The sequence below is a fragment of the Anastrepha obliqua genome, chromosome 2, assembly GCF_027943255.1.
Source record: "Anastrepha obliqua isolate idAnaObli1 chromosome 2, idAnaObli1_1.0, whole genome shotgun sequence".
Taxonomy (NCBI): domain Eukaryota; kingdom Metazoa; phylum Arthropoda; class Insecta; order Diptera; family Tephritidae; genus Anastrepha; species Anastrepha obliqua.
In genome coordinates, this window is record NC_072893.1 from 81,535,553 (window position 1) to 81,559,854 (window position 24,302).

Consider the following 24,302-nt stretch of genomic DNA (forward strand, 5'->3'; position numbering starts at 1 on the left):
ATAACTTTTTCAGTTGCAAAGTTATACTGTTAATATTTGCCAATACTCCAATCGATAAAGGTTGAAAAGGTCGTATATCCGTTGATTTCTGACTCTCAAAAAAATGGTTGTTAAGATAGAGATTTTACATTTTATTCGAGCGGAACGGCAAAAGAGATAATACGTTATCGATTTACTCTTCACCACCGCAACTGCGGCAAAAGGCATTTCAGAGAACGTCTAAAATAGAGATGGTGCAACTTATGTACATACGTGAGTAAAGTGGTAAAAGTTTGTGGAATCTTTCACTCAGTTCTCCGTTATCATCACTCCAGCAGCATGCTATTTATGTTCCTACAACAACAACAACAACAACGACCGCATGCGACAGGTTCGCAAAATTCTTGCGAGGCATTTCTAGTTGGTCTTAGTTACGAATTCCGTGAAACTCATCCACCAACTGCTGTGGCTCTAGCAAACTTTAAGAAATTATTGAGCTGGATCGGCAAGTGACATACCTCGAGTTAGAAGTTGTCTTGGACATTAGTAAAAGTCAATTACAAACGATTTTGCATGACCATTTCGTTGTGAAGTTTGCAGCGTTGGCCGTCGTACTATTCGACAGAAGCTAAAGAAAAACTTCGTTTTTCACCAAGACAACGCAAGCTCTCGAACAAGAATTCGAACAATTGATTATTTCAAGGAGAAAAAGAACAAATTATGAACTCATTGCACGTATTCACCGGATTTATCGCCCACTGACCTTCGTCAAAAATAAAATGTGTGGTAAGCGCTTTTCAACACCTGAAGAGGGTGTTGAAGCACTCAAATATAATGTTTTTGAAATGTCGGTTTCGAAATGTCTGTATAATAATATAATATATAACACAATAAATATTTCGGACAGCTGCTTCTTTGGATGCAAAGTTGAATATTCTGAAAAACATTTTATTTATTTAATTATTTACTTATATGAATGTGTATGTATATATATGTGGGTATTCCTTTATCCTCCAGCAAGCTATGGATCATGACGGTTTACATCGAGCACGCCAACAGTAGATGGACCACGAAGCCCACTTTCGAAATATATACACACGCTTGGCCTAGAAGGAATGAGCACAGAACTATGTAGGTCCCTCATGAATCCAAACCGGCCTTCCAAAAGTCCGGGGGGTTGTATCATCGCCGTGCACTACGTAATGGGAATGCATTAAAACATGCGGGATTTCCCTAAAATGACATTTGTCGCAGTTGCGAAGCGAGGAGGAGCTGGATAACGTTGAACACTTTCTCTGACCCTGTTCTCTTCTTGCCAAAACGCGATATTATTGTCTAACCTCTTGCCTCTTTGTGTGTCGGGCAGACTTGGAATCGGTAGTCATCCGCACTAATTTATCCTTTATCCGTTAGAGGAAGTGATTTCACCACATTGGTAATTAGAAGGCTCTTCGGCTCAATTTTGAAGCGGGTTTGTCCATACAATAAGTACGTTTTTTTTAAATGAAAAATGAAATTTTTTTTTTTTTAATTTTAATAAATAAGAAACTTTTGCATGAAAATTTCGTAGTATATTCGTCATATATCATGTTTTTTCGAAATATCGAAAAAACAAAAAATCGATGTTATGAAATTTCTAGACCACCGGGTCCCCTTAAATCTAATTAAATTCTCCTCTCTCTCTTTCTTTCGCTCTGGTTATTTGATATGATATCTACCATTAGATAACTGGAGTCACGGATTTAGAACTTTATCTATTGGCTTGCATTTCTAAACAGAATATTAATGCTTAAAAGCTATTAGGAAAATTTTAACACTTATTATATTTCAACAAAAATAAAACTAACAAAATAAATACTCAATGAATATTTATCTCATTCAATGCAGTCCCATGAATAAGAATTCCATTGCATAATTTAAAAAAAAATCGTAAAACTGCATTTTACTATGCTACGCATAATTAAGAAATATGGTAACAAAGCAATGTCATTAGCATACAAATATTAACATTCAAATATTCATATGTATGTACATACATATATGTCCATATGTGTGTACATGTACATTTTTTTTTCTATACTTGAAGATTTCCTTATGGGCACAACATTTGGCTGCTCACAAAAAGCACATAAATATTTTGCTTGCAAAGTCACGCGCCATTAGGAAAATATTATCTACAGCACCAAATATGTAAGTGTGTATGTATACATATATTGGTATGTGTGGACATGCATGAGAATATAGTGCACATTCGTACATACACACAAATGCATATGCAGCTATCTTGCCCTATTTTATTATGTTTTCTTAATGAAAGCAGCCGTATGTTTACATAGCAAAGAAAACACACGCACATCCAACAATGGGTATGTTTGTGTGGGTTTATCAGCAAAGAGTGGGAGTGTTAAAAAGTTTTAGAGTGGAAAACAATTAAGGTTAATCTTCCAAAAGAATGGAAATTAAAACAAAAACAAAAAAAAAGACTTTCACTATTTTCAATTTTCCACAAATTTCTCATTTTGTTATATTCTGATACATACATACGCTGGTCTATGTGGAACAGTAGTTATGTATGTTCTTAGATAAATATTTAAACTCAGTTAATGAAGCAATGTGTGTATGTGCAAACATATTTAAGTGTGCGGAAGAGCTTACCGTTATGCACATGAAGTAATTTTTGTAAGCAAGTAAATCTTTGTGAGTTATTAAGGCTATATTTTTTTCATGCAGCTGAAAAATTTAGCTATTGCTACTATACAATAACAATGTATGGATACTTATGTCTGAGAATAATTTTTTAAATATAGTCTATTTATATTAGTTTATAAAAAAAGCGGAAAAGCGAGTCTCCTTTTAAGAAAAAATTGTTTCTTAGTTTCTTATAAACGATTTCTTTTCAATGCGTAGATATGTATTTAGGGAAGTGAATTCATACAAAATCGGGCATTCTCAGCAGATGCAGCTTAAAATGGCAGACCTCTGCAGTTTATGCAGTTAAACATATTTGCTGCATTTATGTGTATATGAACACTCATACACAACCATCTGTAGGTATATACTAGGGTAGGTCAGTTTTATATGCATTTTTTTTTGTTTTTTGAATATCGCGAAGTTCTAAGCAAATGAGCTGAAGAAACTATGAGTCTTAAATCAATTTCTAGCTTGTTGAATCGCGAAAACATTTTATATTATTTTATAAAATCTTCATTTGGTTTGTTTTTGGTTTAAACAAAATTTAGTGTGGGTAAACAATAGGTGTTATTGGACGTGATGACAAATAGAAGTGGTTCCAGGGTACTCGTAAAAATGGGTAAAACTGGGCGAACTTCATTGATTGTACAATTATCTTTACAATTATCGGTAGATGGCTGTAGTGATCGATATCTCGTAAAGCATCGATCAAACAATTTAAAGTTTATGCCCGTTGTCAAGGTGACGTTTCACACTAAAAAAAATGTACTGTTTTGAGTTTCACTCAGTTGAGAGCGAAAAGGAGTTAACAATGGGCGTCAACAAAGAGAATATTCGGTACATTTTACAGTTTTTCTTTGATAAAGGCGAAAATGCAAACCAGGCCGCTGAAATTGGGAATGTGCCGATGCTGTATCAGGAAGTCACGTGCAATTTTGGTTCCGTCGACTTCATTCAGGCATTTTTGATATTAAAAAAATGTTGATAATGTCGAGAGGGTCGATAAGATAACTGAACTATACGAAAATGACCCTCGCCCAGGAGTTTAAGATTGAATCCAAAACCATTCTAAGCCGTTTACGCAAAAATTATACGCAAAAATAATGGATTTCTTGTTCCCAAAACTAAATAGTATTATACCTTTTTTTTCACTGATAACGAACAAGTTTTTTTGCTACAGTACTTAACAAAATAATATAATTAAATTAAGAATAATTTGTATACCATATCTGTATACCCAGAATATTAACTCTGCATTGTTTTGTTTTCACACAATTTTGAAAATACAGAATTATGACCCAAAGGAATTTAGGCTGTTTAGAATTTATTTCACATTTTTTCAAAAATTATTACACGTTTCTTAATTTAGTCACTGAGACAGAGAAAATGTCGTATTTCACATGCCAAAAATGGAGCAAAGTTCAGTTACTTTTAAGGTCCAATTTTTATTTTTGCGTTTACTGCGATAAGCTGTGGATACTTTTACATCAGAAAAATTGGGTGCTCTACTTCTATTAAAAAATATTAAAAGGAAAGCGTTTCCTGTTGGTCAGCGTTGGCTGACAATTTCATGAAATGATCACATCCTATAAAAACATCTTTTGAAGAATTTTTGTTATGAGAAATCCATTTCTGTCATTTACGTTACTTTTTGAAAGAGAAAAAAAATTAGTTTATTAAAATTTTTGTTTTCTAATTTATCTTCAATCCAACTACAATTGACCCACCCTAATGGGCGAGTATATCTACACCACAATCAAGTAATCAAGCAATGCTCTATCTCCTTAGTCTACCTAACCATACGCTCGCATCTCCACAACCTGTTTAATCGCCCAGCAAGGAGGCAGCCGTGGCTATCATGTGTCAGCTTACCCTTTCTACCAACATCATTTACTCCCTCTAAGCGCAATTCATTTTCTCACATTGTGTGCTTGAATTTCCTTTTCCCTTCTTTGCTTTCATGGTGATGTTTTTTTTTTCTTTATTTCTGCTGGTACGAGTATTTTTTCGATTAAAATCTTTAAATTGAAATTGAATTTTATGTGCGACAAACGCCCTCGACTAACTGCTATTGGGATAGCTACAAATACCCTTGAGCATGACAAAATTCTCTTTTTTCAGAACTATAATGTAGGTATATACATACATATATACATATACATATTTTATGCTTGTGTGAGTATGTGCCTAGATTTGTTGACTACTCCCATGTACATACATACATACATATACATGTACATATGTAGACTTCCTCGAAGGCTCTTAGGTGGTGTCCAGCATATTTCGTTGCGATAATCTAAATCTACTTTGTCGCCTGGTGTACCTACGGATATTTGAATCGGATAAATGATATGTTTAGAATTCCATTTTTCGATTTGATTTCCACGACTTTTTTACAATCAATAAACTTCTAAGAAGTATACGTACAATTTTTTTCGCTATGTCAGTTCAATGTCAGCTACGAGTATGTAGTGTGTTTATATGCATGTATTCGAAGCATTGTGTTGGTAATTTGATATTTTTCGTTTAGATTTTCTAGCTTATCAGAAATCGTCAATATATTTAGTTTGTTCTATGCTAATCCCAATAAATATACGCAGCGGTTTAGTAGCAGAAAACTCGTGTTAGTTCGTGAGTCCTTTCAGGAATTGTGAGCGTTTCATTACATTTGAAAATAGCAACTTCCATAGCCGTTTACTTTAGCTTATGACTTTTTTTCAATTTTGTTAATAGAAGTGGTAATATATTTTTTCTATAATTTTCTGCAAAAATGTTTTTTTGAAATTTTTTAGTCAAGGAATTAAAGAATCAAAAAATGCATAAAAATCAAATTCACTTCACTTAGTTTTTTCATTAATGTCGCAGCCTGCTTGCTTTGCAGTAGCGCAACTTGTTAACCCAGTTGTCTAAGACCGTAGTGATGATCTCTGGCTCTGTCTCACAAGTGGCTTACTCAATGTTCATCTAAAGGGTCCGTCACCGATCCGTCACTACAACCTACAAAGAAATCTAAAGGCGTCAAATCACAACTCCGAAGTGGCCAATTGATATCGTTGTATATATAAGTATCTACGAGTATATAATATATACATAACATAGTAGAGTAAAATATTTTTATGATTTGTTTATGAATGTCAACCTGATGGCGTCCTAATCGCTTTGTTCATAACCTTTGATACCTGAGTGAGCTTGTACCCACATCAGTTCAATCACATCAATTTTCAGTGACTACTTATAAGCAGTGTTGAATACGACCCTCTTTTAAGTGAACTCATTTTAAGGCGTTAAGAACTGACCGACTGTTCATATTATCATACATAGATAGAAGTGGTAGTTGGTCTTTAAACCAACTCATTTAGACCATTTCCGAACCATTGTGATATCACAGTAGCAGTTTGCCTGTTACTCCGCGTCAAACCATTTTGTTTTAAGTGCAAACCATTGATCTGACTGACACTTATGTATGTAAGTATATCTCCCTAAGGTCATCAGTATCATTCAAGAACGATTAGCCAAAGTATCTAAATCTAGTGGCATGCCACGCGGGACAGTGACAGAGGAGATGTCTGGCATGTTCTTCCACTTCCGCATTCTTGCAGCTTCTGCTTCTCGAAATCAGGTATGTCCAATCCTTGAGCATGTCGACCTAGGAGACAGTGGCCTGTGATCAAAGCATCTAACATAGAAAAGTTTTCCTTGATCGATGAGGTAGCTCGTTTGAGCGCCTGACGTTCCATTTTGGCCAAATTCTTTTTGTACCGTTAAATGTCAGACTATCAATACATCTCGTGTTGACTGGTAGTGACAATGCCACTTCTACCACGCAGTTGGTAGGCTGAGAGGTGTATACCTACAGCTTCCATACCAAGAGGGAGGCGAGTGTTACGACTGTAGCAAATTCTGAATTTGAATTTTTTGGCTGTGTAAATGCCGACGCCTTGAAACTCTGCGCCAAATATAATGTTTTTGCGCAAGCTGGTTTGCAAAATATGTATAATTTACTATTATTTATTGTGATCTCTGTACCACATACACACATACATATGTATGTATGCACACCAATAAGCTAATAAGCAAAAACATAAAAAATAAAAATTTTACTAAAAAAAATTAGTTTTTAGGATCTTATATTTCCGTTCAATCCATTTATACATTTCATTATCATTTTAAAACTATTTTTCTGATTAGCATTTATGTATGTAGGTATGTATCCGCATCTGCCATTTATTGTTTCTGAGATTTTACACGCCGCTGTATGCGCTCTACAACGTATTCTAGTAAATCTAATCCACTTTCTTTATTTGAATGCTGAATATTCGCTGTGATTCCTTTCTGCATTTTGTTCTGCTTTGTGCTTCCAGAAGATTTTGCTGCTGTTAACTCTGTTTGCATACGCCATACATACAAAGGATATATTACAGGTTTATACAAATACCCATACAAGTACATGTGCGTAGTGTTATCAATTTATGAATATGTATGTTTGTATATGCGCATGTCCACTGGACATTGCTTGCTATTTACCGATCATAAAGCTGATATGCTGCAGTAATTCTTTATAGATAGTAGCCCGTAAGGTGCCACGCTCCTGCCGCCATATTCCCCTTTCACTTTTGTATTTACAAATTATTATTATTTTTGCTCTTCTTCCTTTTTCTATATTGCACATGTATCATACATACATACATACTCAACGGTGTGTGCTCATAAATCGCATTGTTGTTTTTGCGACTCATCCATTTCCATTGTCGTTCCACTACTCGCCCATTACTGAATATGCACACGTATTCGCATTTTGTACAAGTGTTTTCTATACATTTACAAATGTGTGTGCGTGTGTTTGTGTTTGCATGTTTATGTTTTTTGTTTGGATTTGTTATTATTATTTTGTATTATAGTTTTTTCTCATTTCGATTTGCCAGCAACAGCAGCAGCAACTAGAAAATATGAATGTACATAAGTATGTACATATATATTCGTAGAAGTTACTGCACTGCATGCGCCAAGGATTACTGCACTTGGCAAAAGAAATGTCAGGATATTTATGTGAGGCGATTGTTTCGTTTTTTTTTTTTCAACTTCCATGGATAACAGCGTACATATAATTTTATAAATATTTATTTTTCCTGTGTTTGCATATTTATATATTAGGTATGTGGTGCTGTGGTCTGCGGCCGTTGGCAAAGCAAAAGAAGAGCAAATGGTACCGACTAAGATTGCATGTACATTTTTAAATGCTGCATGTATGGTATGTGTATGGGTGTGTGTTGGAAGTTTAAAAAAACACTAAAAATACACTTTGAGAGCGTTCGAAAATTTTGAAAACCTTTGAAAGCGCTTGGCAGTATTAAGTTAAAACCCTCAGAGTCCGAAAGTTTTAATTAAAATTATAAATCAGAATCGTTTAACTATGCCTTCATAATTAATGGAAAATTATTAGAAAGTTAATAGATAAAATATTTTCGAAAGATTTCTGTAGCCTTCTTAATATTTTTTTAAACTACAACACAACTAAAACGCAAATGTAGTGCTAAATTTTTTTTATTTTTTTCTTTGTACCTTGGTGACTGGTCTTTTAAAGATATGAATTTTGGAAGCTCTTAATTCTACTAAGTGTATCAGCAACTTAAAAAGAATACAACGATTCACGTTAAGCCAGCTGAGAAAGCGAAGCTACCAAGAGCCTTACCGGGAACTACACAGGCCGGCAAGAAATTATACTAGAAATGAGAGTATATTTTTGTAGGGATCTTTGATTTAAAAAACCTAAAGTCAGTGTCACAATTACTTTGGTGGCTCAGGCTTTCGAGATATTATGGCGTCAAGTGGAAAAAATGGCATTTGGTTTATAGTTGAAGTTATGTGGCATCGGAATTTTTTTATTTTTTTTTTGTTTTAAAGAAAACTATACAGAGCATTTTAAGTACAAGTCGTTTGCTTTCTAATGCAATGAATTTGCTCCAATACTTTCCTTTCGCTATTTTGAATTGCAAGCACTTTCAATTTTCTGCGTGGTCCTTAGCCCATTTTTGAATGTTCAGACATTTTTAAATTTTAAATTTTTAAATGTGCCATCTCAACGAAAAATATGATATTGGAGTATTATTCTAGATGGAGTATATTCGACGCTGACATCCTTTGTCTGGATATTTGGCCAGGGGGTGCATTTTGATGTTTCGTCTTCTTGAAGAGGCCTACAATTTTATTCCGCCTCCGAACGGCAGATGGTTTTATATGAATAATCACCGGGAAGACTAGCGAAGTTTTTGGATATTGAATTAAACTGATAGACGATAACATTAGAAGATCTTCGTTTTAAAAATAAGAATTACTCAAATGTCTGCAAAAAGAGAGGAACCAGAGGAACCTCCATGAATTGGATGTGAATGACTTGCGCAAATAAGTAAATGGGAGAGACAACTTTCAAAGTGTTTTTGCCCTGAAAGACTTCCTGTAAACAATATTGCTAGTTAGCTCATAGGAAGAAGAAAAAGTAAGGATTTATTATAAGAAGGCTGTGCTGGGTTTCTTCTGTTTAGTGCGGATAGTGTGCAGCCGGTAGTACTACTTTATGCTAGTCCACATTTTCTACTCATTAACCACATCAACTATTTAGTACTTAGTCTTGGTTGGATTTGTAGAGAAAAATGTTAATCAATATTCAATTAAAAACTTGAGAGCAGTATATCTCGGCTATGATGACATTTTTCGTCGCCACAGAGCCAATTCAAGCAGGATGCTCTGACTATTATTCCTAATCAATTCAATTAATTTATAAGCTGCATGTGAATTGATCGATTGTGTGTTAGGCAAATGAAATAATAAGCATATGGCGTAACTGGGTAAAAGAAGCTTTAATTTTGAGTGAAAGGAAACATTAGAACAAATTAAAAAAAAATCTAACTTGCAGTGAGTTGATCTACATACATTTTTTTAAAAGGACAAAAAAAAAATCTTTCAAGAAATATTAATTCAAGAATTTATAAAATTTTCTAGCAGGTATTACAATATATGAATATAATTATTATGTGTGTATTGGATATAATAATCCCACAATCCTGGAATTTTTTTTGTCCCGAAAACTTCGAAAAACTTCCTTTTAAAGCAAAACAGCAACATTGAAAAGTGCTTTGCGTTTACAACACTTTTATGCTAGAAATCAGCTGAGCTTCCTGGCATCACGGGATTGTAGTAATGACATCCAAAAAATCCCGGTATCTTAAAAGTCGATATGCATTTGTATATTAAGCAATTTTGAATTCAAAGTTCCCAAACCTGGTTGATGACCCTCGGTTATAATGATGGTTTAAAATTCGCTAAACTCGAAGAAATTCGCAGAATGCGATGGCTTAAAATTCACAATTCCTCAAAAAACTGTGAGGATACTAAACTGCAGAGAGAATAATAACCAAAATATATGTATGTGCATGTGTAGGAAATTTATCGAAGGCTTCTTCCATTGATTTGTTTTTTTTCACCTCACCACTTACAAAATCGATATCTGTGCCACTGAGTGAATCAGAGCAGATCATTCACATTGTCAGAAAAATATACTAAAAAAACTATACAGTTTTTGCTAGCAAGACAATCGGTGCACATGACAGTGCAAGCTGACTTCCGCTTACCGCCATACCACCGCATTTGCAACTAAGCCAACAGAACCAAGGAAAGATAATGCATACGTATGTATGCACATACATATGTATGTATATTACCAAATATGCGCCCTACTTGCCGTCGATAAGGTCGACGTCAGCAGCTTTTGCCGAGGCATGGCAATAAAGCGCACTAGTGCCAGTTGTTATTGCAACAATAAGCACGGAGCGCTCAAAAGGCTTCAATACTACGTATACATGTTGCTAATGTGCGGCAAGGTGCAGCAGGCTTTGTAAGGGGCAACGGGAATGCGGGGCATGTGTATATCCTGGCATTCGGCCTTACCGATAAATTTTCAATTGACCCAAATTTTTCACATTTTTTTTCGTTTGGCTGTGTTGACATTTCTCCACATTTTATGCTCTCTTTTCTTTGCTTCCGCTTTTGCACCGATTTCCTTTGCTGTGTTTTTACTCGTTTTTCGGGAGTTTCCTGTCAGTGTGAGTACAATGTTTTGTTTTTTTATTTTTAATTCTGCGAAATATATGCAAGCGTATATGTATAAGTAGTTACATATGTATATGCAGTAAAAGTAGTTAGGCAATAGTGCCGAGGCCTGCGGCTGGAGGTTCGGTAGATCGCTCATCCGCTTGCTTGTGCGTTGATTCACTGTACTGCCTGGCGTCAGTATGTTGTAACATTTGCTTTGTGCATTGTTTTTATTCTCATTTTCATTTTCAATTGTTGTGAAAACTGGAAAATGCATATTTCATTTTGCCAGCACCCAAAGAAAAGAAAACAGCGAGAATCGAAAGCCGAAAAATGTAGGCAAGCTATCGATCCAGCAGTCGACCGACTGCCACACTATCGATGGCTCTGTCGAAAGCAAACAATTGCAAGGCCTAGGCATACACACAAACACACATAAATTGCAATGAGTTGCAAGTATAGCAAAAGGAATAATTTTGACAAGCTCTCTTCAGCTTTTATCTTCATTTTGCGTCAGCTACTCTTTTCCCTCACTCCCCTGTGCGGTTTTGCTATTTGGCCTTTGTATGCGAGCATACAACAATAATAAATAAATTGCATTTACGAGTTTGCGTTTCTTGCGCCCAACTTGCACCGACTCGATTCACCAAAAGTTCCTTTTTCGTTTTTCCAACTCTTTTATGCACAGATTCGGCAGAAAATTGAATTGTTTTATATTGTTGTAAAAAGCACACATACATACATACATACAAACAAAGTTACATGTGTATGCACGAGTAAGTGCGTTTATGTGCCGGCGGTCTTTCTGTGCCACGATATGCCCAAATACCCATGAATACTATGGCACGCGTATATGTGTGACTGTGTGGTTGACATAAAATATATGCCACTTAGGCATAAATACTGTGGCGTCTACTGCTCCAACAGCTATGAAAAATGGCCGACATACAGTTGCACATACATACAAACGCATATATTTTATGAAATGTTGCCAAAACACACAATTTCATAAAGGCAATAAAATTGCCAGACTTTATTTAAAGGGCTGTTGCAATGAATCAGCTTTTAGTTGGGGATTATGGCGAGTTATGACGGGTACGGTGGTGCAGAAGTAATTGGCCGTATGTGCCACTTTTGATATATTCAATTTAAAATTGCTAGTGGCAGTGGTAGATTATTTTCGTGTATTAGTAGAAGATAAAAAAAGGCTAAAAATTATATAAATATTCGACGATAGACCAACAGAATTTGTACGTTTAAAGGAACTAAATTCTTTTACATTTTGAATCACACAAAACTTTAGATAAATACAAGGATCGTACAACCAATTTGTAATATATCTACATTAAGTATGCGTCATATTTTTCAGAATTAACTTATTCAGCAAAAATTAAAAAACTTGACTGTCAAACAGTTTCTAAAAGCTTTTCAGTTTTTTAATGTTCAAATCTTGAACAGAAATTCACTGTGACAAGCTGAGCCTAAGGGTGCATGAATTTAACTGGACCCATTTGTTCATATCATTATTTGATATTGATTAGCTAGGGAAAACGGGTGCGATTTAGAGAGCAAAGATAGTGTAGATGATGAGAGCTGATTACCTCCTAGTATTTTTCTCAAACTCGGAAATTAACTCACATGATTTGTGGGCAAGCTATGCATTTTATGAGAGCAGGAAGCATGAGGAAGACTAATACAGCTATAGCGAATGCTGTGTATACAACAGGTAATCCTCTCGGCGGGTTGTATGCAAATAAAATAATGTTGCTCTTATTGCGAAGAGCATGTTCTAGCTGCCGTTGGCTGCTGTGCAATGAGGAGAATTGCAGGATGCAATCAGTGTGAGCATTCCATATATCTCTTCATAACCTGGTTGAGAAGTGCGAAAATGTTAGGTGAATGAAATTAAATTACCAGTTTTCGGCCAGGAATTGCCCAGATGCAGGCGGGTGGAATATTAAGCATAATGCTTTTAAGCGCAAATATATGTTAAAAAACACTTTTGTTATTTTACAAGACCGCATTAAATTCATTTAATTTGTTTACATAGTTTTATCTAATTTCACTCTATTTAATTTCGTTTTATTTCGCTGTAAATAGTTTTATTTAATTTCATCTCATTCAACGGTGCTTCCCCTTAATGTCATTTCATTTCCTTTCATTCTTCAAATTTTTCATTCTGGCGCACAAGGAGACAATTTTTGCGAGCGTATTTACAAATGTATTTTCTTTCCAACTGATCAGTTCCACCAAATATGCGTATCCAATATGTCCATATTTTTATTTTGAATATAATAATAATACTTCTTTAATGTTTCATCTTTAGATATAAAAATTGCATTGCTTGAACCTCCAAAACCCTTACCTGCGTTTGTAACCGACTTCATTAAATATCACTCGGTTGCATTTCGTTTCATTTCAATTAACATCACTTCATTATCATCAATTTTGGCATTTGATTTCGTTGAAATAATTTAGTTCATTTGTTTCATTTCGATTCGTTTCATTTCTTCATCTGACTCATTACATATAAATTAATTTCATTTCATATCCTTTAATTCTACTTCATTTTGTCTCATTTAATTTCTCCTCATTTGTTTATGTCGTTTCATTCAATTTCATGACATTTAATTCCATTGTATTTTGCTTAATTTTTTCAAATCATTTTATTTCATCTCATTTAATTTTACATTTCATTTTATATCGGTTTATTTCTTCATTTCGTGCCATTTCAGTTCATCCAATTTCATTTCATTCCTTTCATCCGGTTTCATTTCATTGCGTTTTCTTGCGCTTCTTCAAATCATCTCTCTAAAGCATTTAATCTCTTCGTTTCATTCATTTTACTTCATTTGAATCGATATCAATAAATTCATTTTGTTTCACTCCTTCAAATCATTTCGTTTCATCTCATTTAATTTTGCATTTCAATTCATTTCGGTGTATTTATTCATTTCATTTAGTTTCCTTTCATTTCATCCAATTTCATTTCATTTTATTTAATTTCTTTCATCTCATTTCATTTCATTGCATTTTCTCTCAAATATATCTCATGCTGCCGATGCTTTTGCTGCCGATTAACGCGTCCCCATTGAAACAGCCTATGGCGGCAACTTGTGTCTTTATCTTTGATGTTCAAGTTTCCTTTTACTTGGCGACTGAAAAGTATGTTTTTTTATTTTGAAAAATAATTACAAACGAAACCTTCGTACAAAGTAATCATTCCTATTCCTATAGAAACACGCCATTCGGGTTTTCTGCATGCATCCATCCACATACTGGCTTTCATCAACCACAACCCTAACTCTAACTTACAATTGCCATGCAAATTTATGTATGAGTACATATACACATATATGTACATACCATACGAGTATATGCCAGTGGTAACATTAGTAGTGCAACGCCGTCATTCGCCACTTATGTTGCAATTGTGCTTGCGGCACAAGTGTCAATTGCCTTTTGCAAACAAAAACTGCACAAAAATATGTGAAGAAAAAATGCAAGAAGTACGAGTATGAGAGTAACGCTAAAAAAGCGAATAGGAGCGCCTACTTTTGGTTGGCTACTACGTATGCCCCTTGATTAGCTTAGCATGGTGCTTGTGAACGAAATATTACCGGGCACACTCACACCTTTTACGGGGCACAGCAAGTACACTTGAGTATTCATATGAGCAACATTGGCAAACTACTACTACACTTTTACTACCTCTCCTACGGCACTACGTCGGTACTTAAGGTTTATTAGCTTTATAAATGAAAACAAAATAAAAACAAAAACAAAACACTTAGGTACAATGAAATTGATACCCAGCAACAGAGCGCTAGAAATGAGTAAAGGAAAAGCGTATAGCGTAAATCGTAAAATGAGCAAAGTGTGCAGTAACTGAGTGCAATACTCCGTTGCTGATTTCGTGTGAGAAGTGAAATGAGTACATTGCACAACCCTTCATCCCACTTGCTGTGCCATAACATGATTTTAATTAGTTTAATTAAAAGTCCTGAGTGAAGGAAATAAAAAATAAGAAAAAGAAACAGCGGCAGTTTGTTGGCCGGTTTTTATTATCTACTCCTTTATTGTTCCAAACTTTTATACGACTTTGTACGTTTACATTTTTACCGTCTTTTTGTCGAAACAGAGACTTACTTAAAATATTTGAGCCTTTCAAATGCATTAATACCATATTAATACTACTTTCCTCTACAACACTGCCGCATGGAAACTATGTACATATAGGAAAATCCATCGTACCACGGATACTATTTGCAACTACCCCTACTACTTATTTGCCAACTACAGTGCTTAAATGCAGTCACGACTGGTGAAAGTCATAAAATGTTGTGGCACATTTGGCGCATACAGCCACTGCAAAAGGGTAGTTAATATTCGTGCCCACATACTCGTTATGCACAAATGTGAGTAGCTGGAAGTAGTAGATAGTAGGCTGGCTTGCAACAATCACTGCATACAAACAAAAAAGTATTGTACAATAAAAACTTGAAAAAGTTAAACAAACCGCCTAGCAGCGCCTGGCGGAAGTAAAAGCTTATGGGCGGGAAATGGGGCTGGTTCGAGTCTACTTCCTAGCTAATTAAATAAAGCAACCTTGTGAATACTGTAATAGGAGCACGTACAAATACAATGAAACAAACTTCAGCCAACAGCAACACTGTGCATACAAGCTATGAATTCGTGTAAAAGTCTACGTATGTATGCAGTTAGTTACAATGTACTTAGAGTGAGGAAGAATGACAAGCGAGATGGCATGGCATGGCAATCCTGTTATAAAAAGGTAGTTAAATTTTAAATACTTAATTAAATGCAAGCAAAGCGGCACATGAAGTTTCGCGTGGCGAGCAGCTGAGCTAGGAGTCAATGTTTGAGAAAAATGACAAGACAGCGTTGCGCAGAAGGCAATGCACACACATACAAACGTGGAAAAGGCTCCAGGAAGGTAGAGTAAACTTGGTTTGCTAAAATTTAAGGTATATTAACGCTTTATAGGCGTACATAACGGAATATTTCGAATATGCAGTAAATATGCGAGAAAAGGAGAGTACGGATCTTATTACAACTAAAGAGAGTATGTGAGTAGGTGCCAGGATGGTGTAGAATGGAGGAGTGGTGAGCAAACAGGTATATGAATATATGAGTTTGAATATACTATGAATAGTGTTAACACAATACAGAATGTAATAAAGAGTATATTTATTTTTTGAGTAAGTATTTGGAGTTTTTGGGGCTTGTGAAAAATGATGGGAGATTATAGATTTAGAATAGAGTAAAATATTTTCTATTTATGTAGTGAAAATTTTGGAATTTATGGAGTAGTTATATGGATTATGCGATCACATTTATGGGAGTATTTTTCTAAGTAACAGATAACATATAATTATTTATTTACATGTAACGGATATATTTTATGAGTTAATAAACACAAAATAAATAAATGATAGTTTCAGCTGGCACGGAGTACTCTCAAGAAAAATTCTTTTTTATATAAGTAAACAAGTTTAAATGCGTTTTCGGAATAAAAGAGAATTATAATTAATATTCAATATTTTCTTGGTGTATTTTATGGGCCATAATAAGTTTTAATGTTTTTATATATTTTTAAGACTTGTATAATTAACTTCAATATTATTTAGATCCTTTTTTATGAATTTTAATTGAATAATTTTTTTTAGTTTCTGGCGAATTAGTATTTATTGATTATGAAGTATTAATAATTTTAATTGTTTCCTTACTATTTTTATGGGCTGTAATTAGTTTAAATATTTTTTAATTAAAAATATATTTTTTTTGACAAACTATGATTTTTTTTTTGAATTCTAATTGAATACATTTTATTGTTTCTAGCGAATTATTATTTACTAATTTTGAGGCATTACTATTTTTAATAGGCTGTAATTGGTTTAAATATCTTTTATATTTTTTAATGAATTGTAATTGAAAATATATTTTTTGGCAAACTATAATTAATTTTTATTAAATTTTTTTTATTTGATATTAAATTCTAATAAATTTTATTTTTTTTTTATTTTTATTTTTTTGTACGAATTGTTTTTAATCGTTCTTTTTTCTTGAATATTTTTTGACGAGTTATAGCTTATTTCGAGGTGTCTTTTGTTTGTTTGTATTTTATGAATTATATTAAGTTACATTTACTATAATTAATGTAATTTTTTAATACTTTGGTATGCATTAAAATTATTTAAATTTTTTTTTTAATTATATTTTTTATGAGTAGTAATTAATTAAAATACCTTTAATATTTCATTAATGAATTGTCACTAAAAATACATAGTTTGTATGTATTTATTATTGATTTCGAATTATTACTATTGCTCTAATAGTTTTTTATTTTTGTTCTACAAATTATAATTAATTATACTCTTTAAAAAATGTTGAGGAGTTATATCTATTCTATTCTATTCTATTCTATTCTATTCTATTCTATTCTATTCTATTCTATTCTATTCTATTCTATTTTATTTTATTTTATTCTATTCTATTCTATTCTATTCTATTCTATTCTATTCTATTCTATTCTATTCTATTCTATTCTATTCTATTCTATTCTATTCTATTCTATTCTATTCTATTCTATTCTATTCTATTCTATTCTATTCTATTCTATTCTATTCTATTCTATTCTATTCTATTCTATTCTATTCTATTCTATTCTATTCTATTCTATTCTATTCTATTCTATTCTATTCTATTCTATTCTATTCTATTCTATTCTATTCTATTCTATTCTATTCTATTCTATTCTATTCTATTCTATTCTATTCTATTCTATTCTATTCTATTCTATTCTATTCTATTCTATTCTATTCTATTCTATTCTATTCTATTCTATTCTATTCTATTCTATTCTATTCTATTCTATTCTATTCTATTCTATTCTATTCTATTCTATTCTATTCTATTCTATTCTATTCTATTCTATTCTATTCTATTCTATTCTATTCTATTCTATTCTATTCTATTCTATTCTATTCTATTCTATTCTATTCTATTCTATTCTATTCTATTCTATTCTATTCTATTCTATTCTATTCTATTCTATTCTATTCTACTCTATTCTATTCTATTCTATTCTATTCTATTCTATTCTATTCTATTCTATTCTATTCTATTCTATTCTATTCTATTCTATTCTATTCTATTCTATTCTATTCTATTCTATTCTATTCTATTCTATTCTATTCTATCATTTGATTTTTTTAATATCTTTGCTTTAATATTTTTTTATGAATTTTCAATTTGCTTTTACGTTTTTATAAATTATGGTTAATTTTTTGTTTTTATAGTTCCTTTATTATAACAGTCAACTTTATTAATTTTTTTTTGTTTAATTTTTCTGTATGAATGTTACAAATGTCTTTTTTGTGTCTTGTAAAATAACTAATTTCATTGTTTTTGTTTTCAATCTTTTTTCTATGAGCTATAATTAATTCATTTTTTTTTAATATTTCGTTTCGTCTAATTATTTACGTTCAACAGTTTGTTTTTTTTAATATTTTTTATGATAAGATCAATAGATTGTATTTTTTTATTTGAACGACTTGAGAGTTTTTCCGAGTTGCTGAATTTAAAAGCTAAAATAGTCAAATTAAAAAAAAGAACAAGAAAAAAAGACACACCCTCTTTACATTGAAATTCATATTTTTTTCTATTTAAGTTGAATTAAATAAATATCAAGCAAATCATGCTTCTTTTCATTTAGGTTTGAAAGAAATTCAATAAATTGGCATTTCAAATTACTAGAAATTTATTTAACCATCACGAAACTCAACAATTAAGAATTACTACAAATTTTATTTTGGGCAAGATTTTTTCCTTTTAATATGTACAAGTAGCGTTTGACTATTTTAGCCTTCAAAATAAATTCGTTTAATTTTTTCTTTATATACTTACATTTTTACAATCATCGAAGTCCATACAGTGATGCCAATCTTGAACAAACTGTAATGAGAGTAAAATAACTAAAATTAATAATAGAAACAGGAAAATTGGATAAGAAAAATGTAGCATATTTTTGAGTACTTCACAAATTTTAAAACTCACTACTTATGTTAAAGGTTTCTAAGATGCGACCCTATGTACACCTCGACAGAATTTAGTATCAGGAGTGAAATCTCCTCCTAAAACGGCGCTTTTTAAATTCCCGCGTTACTCATATAAAAGAAGAGAAGAGACCGACACTAGTCATTCCATTCCATTCTAATGCACAAAAAGCGCGCGAGTTCGGCGCTAATGGATTTTTCAGCAGGGGACATACATGGCATACGTACCTATTCAGCTCTTGCAATGGCTGCTAATAACTAAAAATACATGCTATGAACGTTGAGGGAACTGCAGCAGTGATTAATATGCGATCGAGTGGATTAACTCCCTCTGAAAGCGACAAAATGGCTTTATTCGCTCCGCGCATGACATCTGAAGAGTTGTTATTCCATTTTTATTGACCCACCTAGCTTGGCCCCTCTTAAGGGGCATAGTGAAAACGATTAAAAGAAATTTGTAAAATTTTAATTTGAAACACTTTTTATGCGCTAATCCGACAGCTTGTGCGTCTCTTCGTAGCCTTGAAGATTTTTATTGAGTGCATCTTTTATATTTTGAAAATTTTATTGCTTAATTTTTTTTTTGTTTGTTTATTATCCGTTGAGTAAAATGATTTACCACCACTACTGCAAATACCAGCAGCAACGCACGCCCAAATGAGACAAAAGGGGGCAGGAAGCGCATCACCGCTGCCGTAAAAATGCGTTTGTACTCTATGCATTTTATGTATTTCGGTTTTAATTTTTTTCCTTAACTTGCATTTTACGGTTTTACAACTTTATTTCTTATGATATTTTGTTGTTCTTGTTACTCTTGCCTATCACCATCTATGGCTCGTAGGTGCGGCAACAAGTCATTCTGCTCAACAACTTAATTCGCTCTGCAATCTTTATAGTTACACACGAACTGGGCGAACGCTTCGAATAAAGGCGTTCAGCTTCAACGCTTTGATCGACGACCAAAAGGGAGACAAAGTACTTTAAAACGACTATATGTTTCGCCTGAACACCGCCCCTTTCACACACAGACACATACATACGCATGTGCTTCAGTAAAACGCAAGTCTACTTCACAAATTTGCTTCTTTAATTTCTTTCTTTGTGCGCTTTGTTTGACTTGTATGGCTCAGTCGTTAATAGTTTTTTACTTCAGCTGCTTTTATTTCTTATTTCATTTTTCTTCAGATGTTTGCTTAATTTATTATAGAACGAATACGCTTAAGAAACAAAAAACTATCAAATTGATTCATGGCGCGTATTTCGTTTCAGCTTTACTTTAAGCTTCAATTTAGTAATAAGCGAATGTAAGTATTTGTATGAGATGCCAAGAAAAAAATAATAAAATATTTTAAATACAAAATCTGTGCTGAGCTGCTAATTATGAAAGCGAGCTCATTGGCGCTGCACAGGAAGCTGAAGACATATTTCTGAGTAAAATTTTATTTCAAATTATAATTTTGATATATTTGTTTTGTTGTTGAGTGATTTCACTGCATAACCACCTCTGACCTCATCTAATGCATAGCTTTGTGCGTGACTTCCATTCGTTGGGCCTAGGGTTCGATGCGCAATATGTACCTATATGGAACATCAAATGATGGAAAAAGTTTCTACAAATAGCGTTTACCTCTCGTAGATAATGACAAACTTGTGAGGGTATTTGAGACACTATCAACAGGAATTACACGATGTATATTTCTAAGGTAACAGTGCATCCAATCAAGAAAAACGGAATGACAACCCAAATATGGAAGTTTATCTATGGACGCTAAAGAGATGAGTCGTAATATGGGCCAACTTATGTATGTATTGTACATACAATAGTTCAGTAAAACAATTGCATACGTTTTTAAAAAATAAAATGAAATTTTACACACTGCAAAAATGTTATGTTGAGGTAGAGCAAAACCTTTTTGCGAGTTGACTAACAAAGTTCCTGAAATTTCTGGCTTAAGACCCTTAATGGCACTCTTTCTATTATTTTACGGTGGATTTTTCTTAGCTTCTAAGAAAATAACAGATCTCAAAAGACTATAAGAAGTTGAATAGTTCAAAAATTATGAAATATATGTATGACTTATGTAGGTAAGAAAACTTGACTAGATTAACATAAAAATAAGAAATCACAGATCATTCATTCAATAATCATAAGGATTGATTTTTTTTTAGCGCAGAGGCATGATAAATTAATGCATTATTATCGACTCCTGACCATCAACCCTTTCAAGTTTTTGAATTTCCAAATTAAAATCGTCTCTCTTGCCAACACAGCTGCCAGCTCATATTTGCATCAACAAAAATTTCATTAAGACAAATGTCAATACACGCGGGAATATGCATCTAAGTATGTGTAAGCATGCACACATACTTACATACTCACGTAGGTACATAATTGTGCACATATCTAAGGCAATTGAAATTTTCATGCTAAAGTGGCTTCTAAGCACCTTAGGGCTATAGACATACCGACATAAGCATGCAACATCCGGTCGCATCATTGATTACCTCGCTCAATGAGCTGGCAGGCGTATCTTCCATTATATAGCCTTTCCAATTTCACCTTTTGTGTGTAGCAGCGAAATTTGCATAAATTCAATTACCTTAGATGATTCCCGTCACTTATATACATGCAAAGATACTTACTAGGGATGCCAATTATGAGATCCCGGTGTTTTTAAGCTCTCGGAAATTTCGGGATTAACTTTTATCAATGCTGGAATCCCGAAAAAATTTAAATGCTGAATTGAAAAAAGTACAAATTTATTTATTAAAAAGTTTTATTATAATAACAGCTACTCAATTTCCAAGAAACTTGTGTTAATTTACTTAGTTTCTTACTTTTTTGCCGTTATTAAATTTTGATAGATTAATCTCGTGACGAATCGCGAGATCCCGGGAGTAGTTTAAAAATATCCCGCTAATATTGGCAACCGTAATACATACTTGCAACAGTCGGCCACACAACCGCACAGCCGCACATCTGGGCGCATTTTGAGAGAAATTTGAATGAGAGAAAAAAATTAGAATAAAATATTATTACAAAATGCGAGCAGACATGCTTATAAATAATTTTATGCAATCTCGTACATACACACGCACATACACACATTAATAATTATGAAGAAGCAAACATTTGCTATGCAGTGGTGAAAGGTAGGAAGTGCCCATGGGGATATATTCAAACCAGTTGGTTGACGACCGGTGCGACCCATGCAGTAAATCTCATTTACAAATAGTTGAAATTGAAACTGAAGCAACAACGCAAGCAAACGCTAAAAGGCTAACACGAACTATGTAGATATGTATGTGTTGCAATGAAATAAAACGGAAAAAACTAGTAAATGACATGAATCGCTACTTCCACAACAGCTCAGTTGGGCTCAGCCCCTATGTGGCATGTTGGACAATGCAAAGTGCTGATGATGACTTCGCTGCGCCAAAACAATTGTAACACACAATGCTTTGTTCTACTTTGCTATGCATACTTTTGTTGTTGTTGTTGTGGTTGTTGTTGTTGTTGTTGTCACTGTTGTTCCTCATTTGGTTGATGACCTACCGCAGTGAACAGCGACACATTTGCTTGAGGCGGAGACATTTGAAGAAAGACAAATGAAAAATGGACGAAGAAGCAGCGAACAAAGGCAGAATGACAATGATTATGAGTAAAACTACTGAACACTGAGGTAAGTACTATAACACACACACACACACGCACCCATACATAGATCCACAATTTAAAGGAAAATGACACAGCAAAGATGGTGGCAATTGTCAACCGAAGCGGAACTACCAACCAATTTTTAAAAGAGACGCAAAGGTCAGCAGCAGTTCAGCTTGAGTTATGGCTGCCACAAGCGGTCACAAGCCGCCAGCAGAAGAGGATAAAGAAATATACTCGCATACTTATGTACGTATGCTCAACATTGATTTGCTGGATAATCATGCGCATAATAGCGGTAATAAAATTGTGAAAAACAAAATATTTAACCAAAAAATATCTCAACTCATAAAAGTGTGTACGAAAGAAAACCAAAAAAGAGCTGGCATGCCTTTAATGATGGTAAGGAAAGCGTATGAGACAGGGCACATCAAAGGAATTACATGCAACCTGCATCTGTAAAGGTTGGCTTGGTCTTTCAGCAGCCAGCCAAAGCTGGCCAACAAAAGGATCAACTTCAACAAAGCCGCAGCTATAATAATTTCAATAGCTGCACCATAAATTTTTTTCAGAAATGACTTAGTGGTGGGCCTGCTGTGCTGCTATGCTGCAGTTGCAGTTTCAGTAGCACTCTCTATAGCTGTCATTGCTTCAACCAACCCAGCTGCTATAAGTTTTTTGTACTTTTGTATTTTTGCCGTTTTTTATTTCTCCAGCTGTTCGAGTTCATGTTTGCCTTCACGGCGTTTTTTGTTGACGCCTTAGGAATAGTAATGAGCGTTCTAGTTGTGCTAGCCTGAGCTGACAGAGAGCCAAGCTGAGCTTGAGCATGGGAAATAAGTACCAGTTCTTTCTTTACAATTAAAACAAGAAGAGCAATGAACGGCGAAGTTCTAAAAAATGTGCAATAAAATTCGCTTTCGTTCATTCTTTCCGTAAGTATAAAACTAAGAACAGGATAGTTCGTCTAGTATTTAGAATTTAAACTGACGGTATTTTCGACTTTGATTGCCCGAAAAACATTTAGTTTATGGTCAGACTTTTACAAAAGGGTCGCTTTTCGCTTGAGCCAAGTTTAAGAAATGGGCTGGAGAATGCTTTGTTGAAGGTAAGCGTTTTCTACCGAAAAACCAGCTGTTCATTCAAACAAAAACATTTCGGAGTCGGAAAATCTACACGTCAGCAAGTTGAAGCCAAGTGCGGATTTTAGCCGAATGAACTGCTTTATTTCTGGTAAACGTCATGATCTTCTTGCACAAATAGAGGGACTTAGAGTTGTATGCTACCTCCAAACGATAAATGACTTTTTTATAAGAACCTTTTTCATGCCATAAATAGACCCGAAGATTTGCAATTGATTGCCATGGGGCGACGGCTTTTAGAAAAAGCACATCCTATTAATTGGTGTTTCATGCCCACAGTGTTTCTACGGCCACGGTGGAGTTACATAAACGAAATTTGATTTCGGTGTTATGTGCTTCGATCCTTCGACTTTTAATCGTTTGCGCACTCTCTTTGTCAGCCGAATAACGAGCCGAAGCAGTGATGCAAATGGGTCGCCTTGAAGCTGTGATTTGACACCATTAGACTATGTTTTGAAAAAGCGTCGTTAAGAATGAATATTCCACCAAACATCCAGTGATAGTTCAAGAGTAGGAACATAAAATCAAAGTTGTAATGGCGGTAAAGTGCCGAAAATCACAAATATTTCCCGAAAAATTTTGTTAGCAGAATGGCCTACTGTAAAGGCAGCTGTGAAAGTTATTTGAACGCAATTGTATTCCATAGCAAAATTGACTCTTTCCAAAAAA

The 24,302-nt window shown here is 33.8% G+C and overlaps 1 protein-coding gene across 2 annotated transcripts in view; it reads right to left on the reverse strand.

The window, feature by feature from the left end:
* The window catches only part of LOC129239306 (uncharacterized), a 115,078-nt gene that overhangs the window by 32,288 nt on the left and 58,488 nt on the right, over positions 1 to 24,302 (reverse strand). For both annotated transcript variants that reach the window (XM_054874718.1, XM_054874717.1), the window contains exon 2: positions 18,685 to 18,732. In XM_054874718.1, the coding sequence (XP_054730693.1) occupies positions 18,685 to 18,732 (48 nt within the window). The remainder of the gene's footprint in view (positions 1 to 18,684; positions 18,733 to 24,302) is intronic.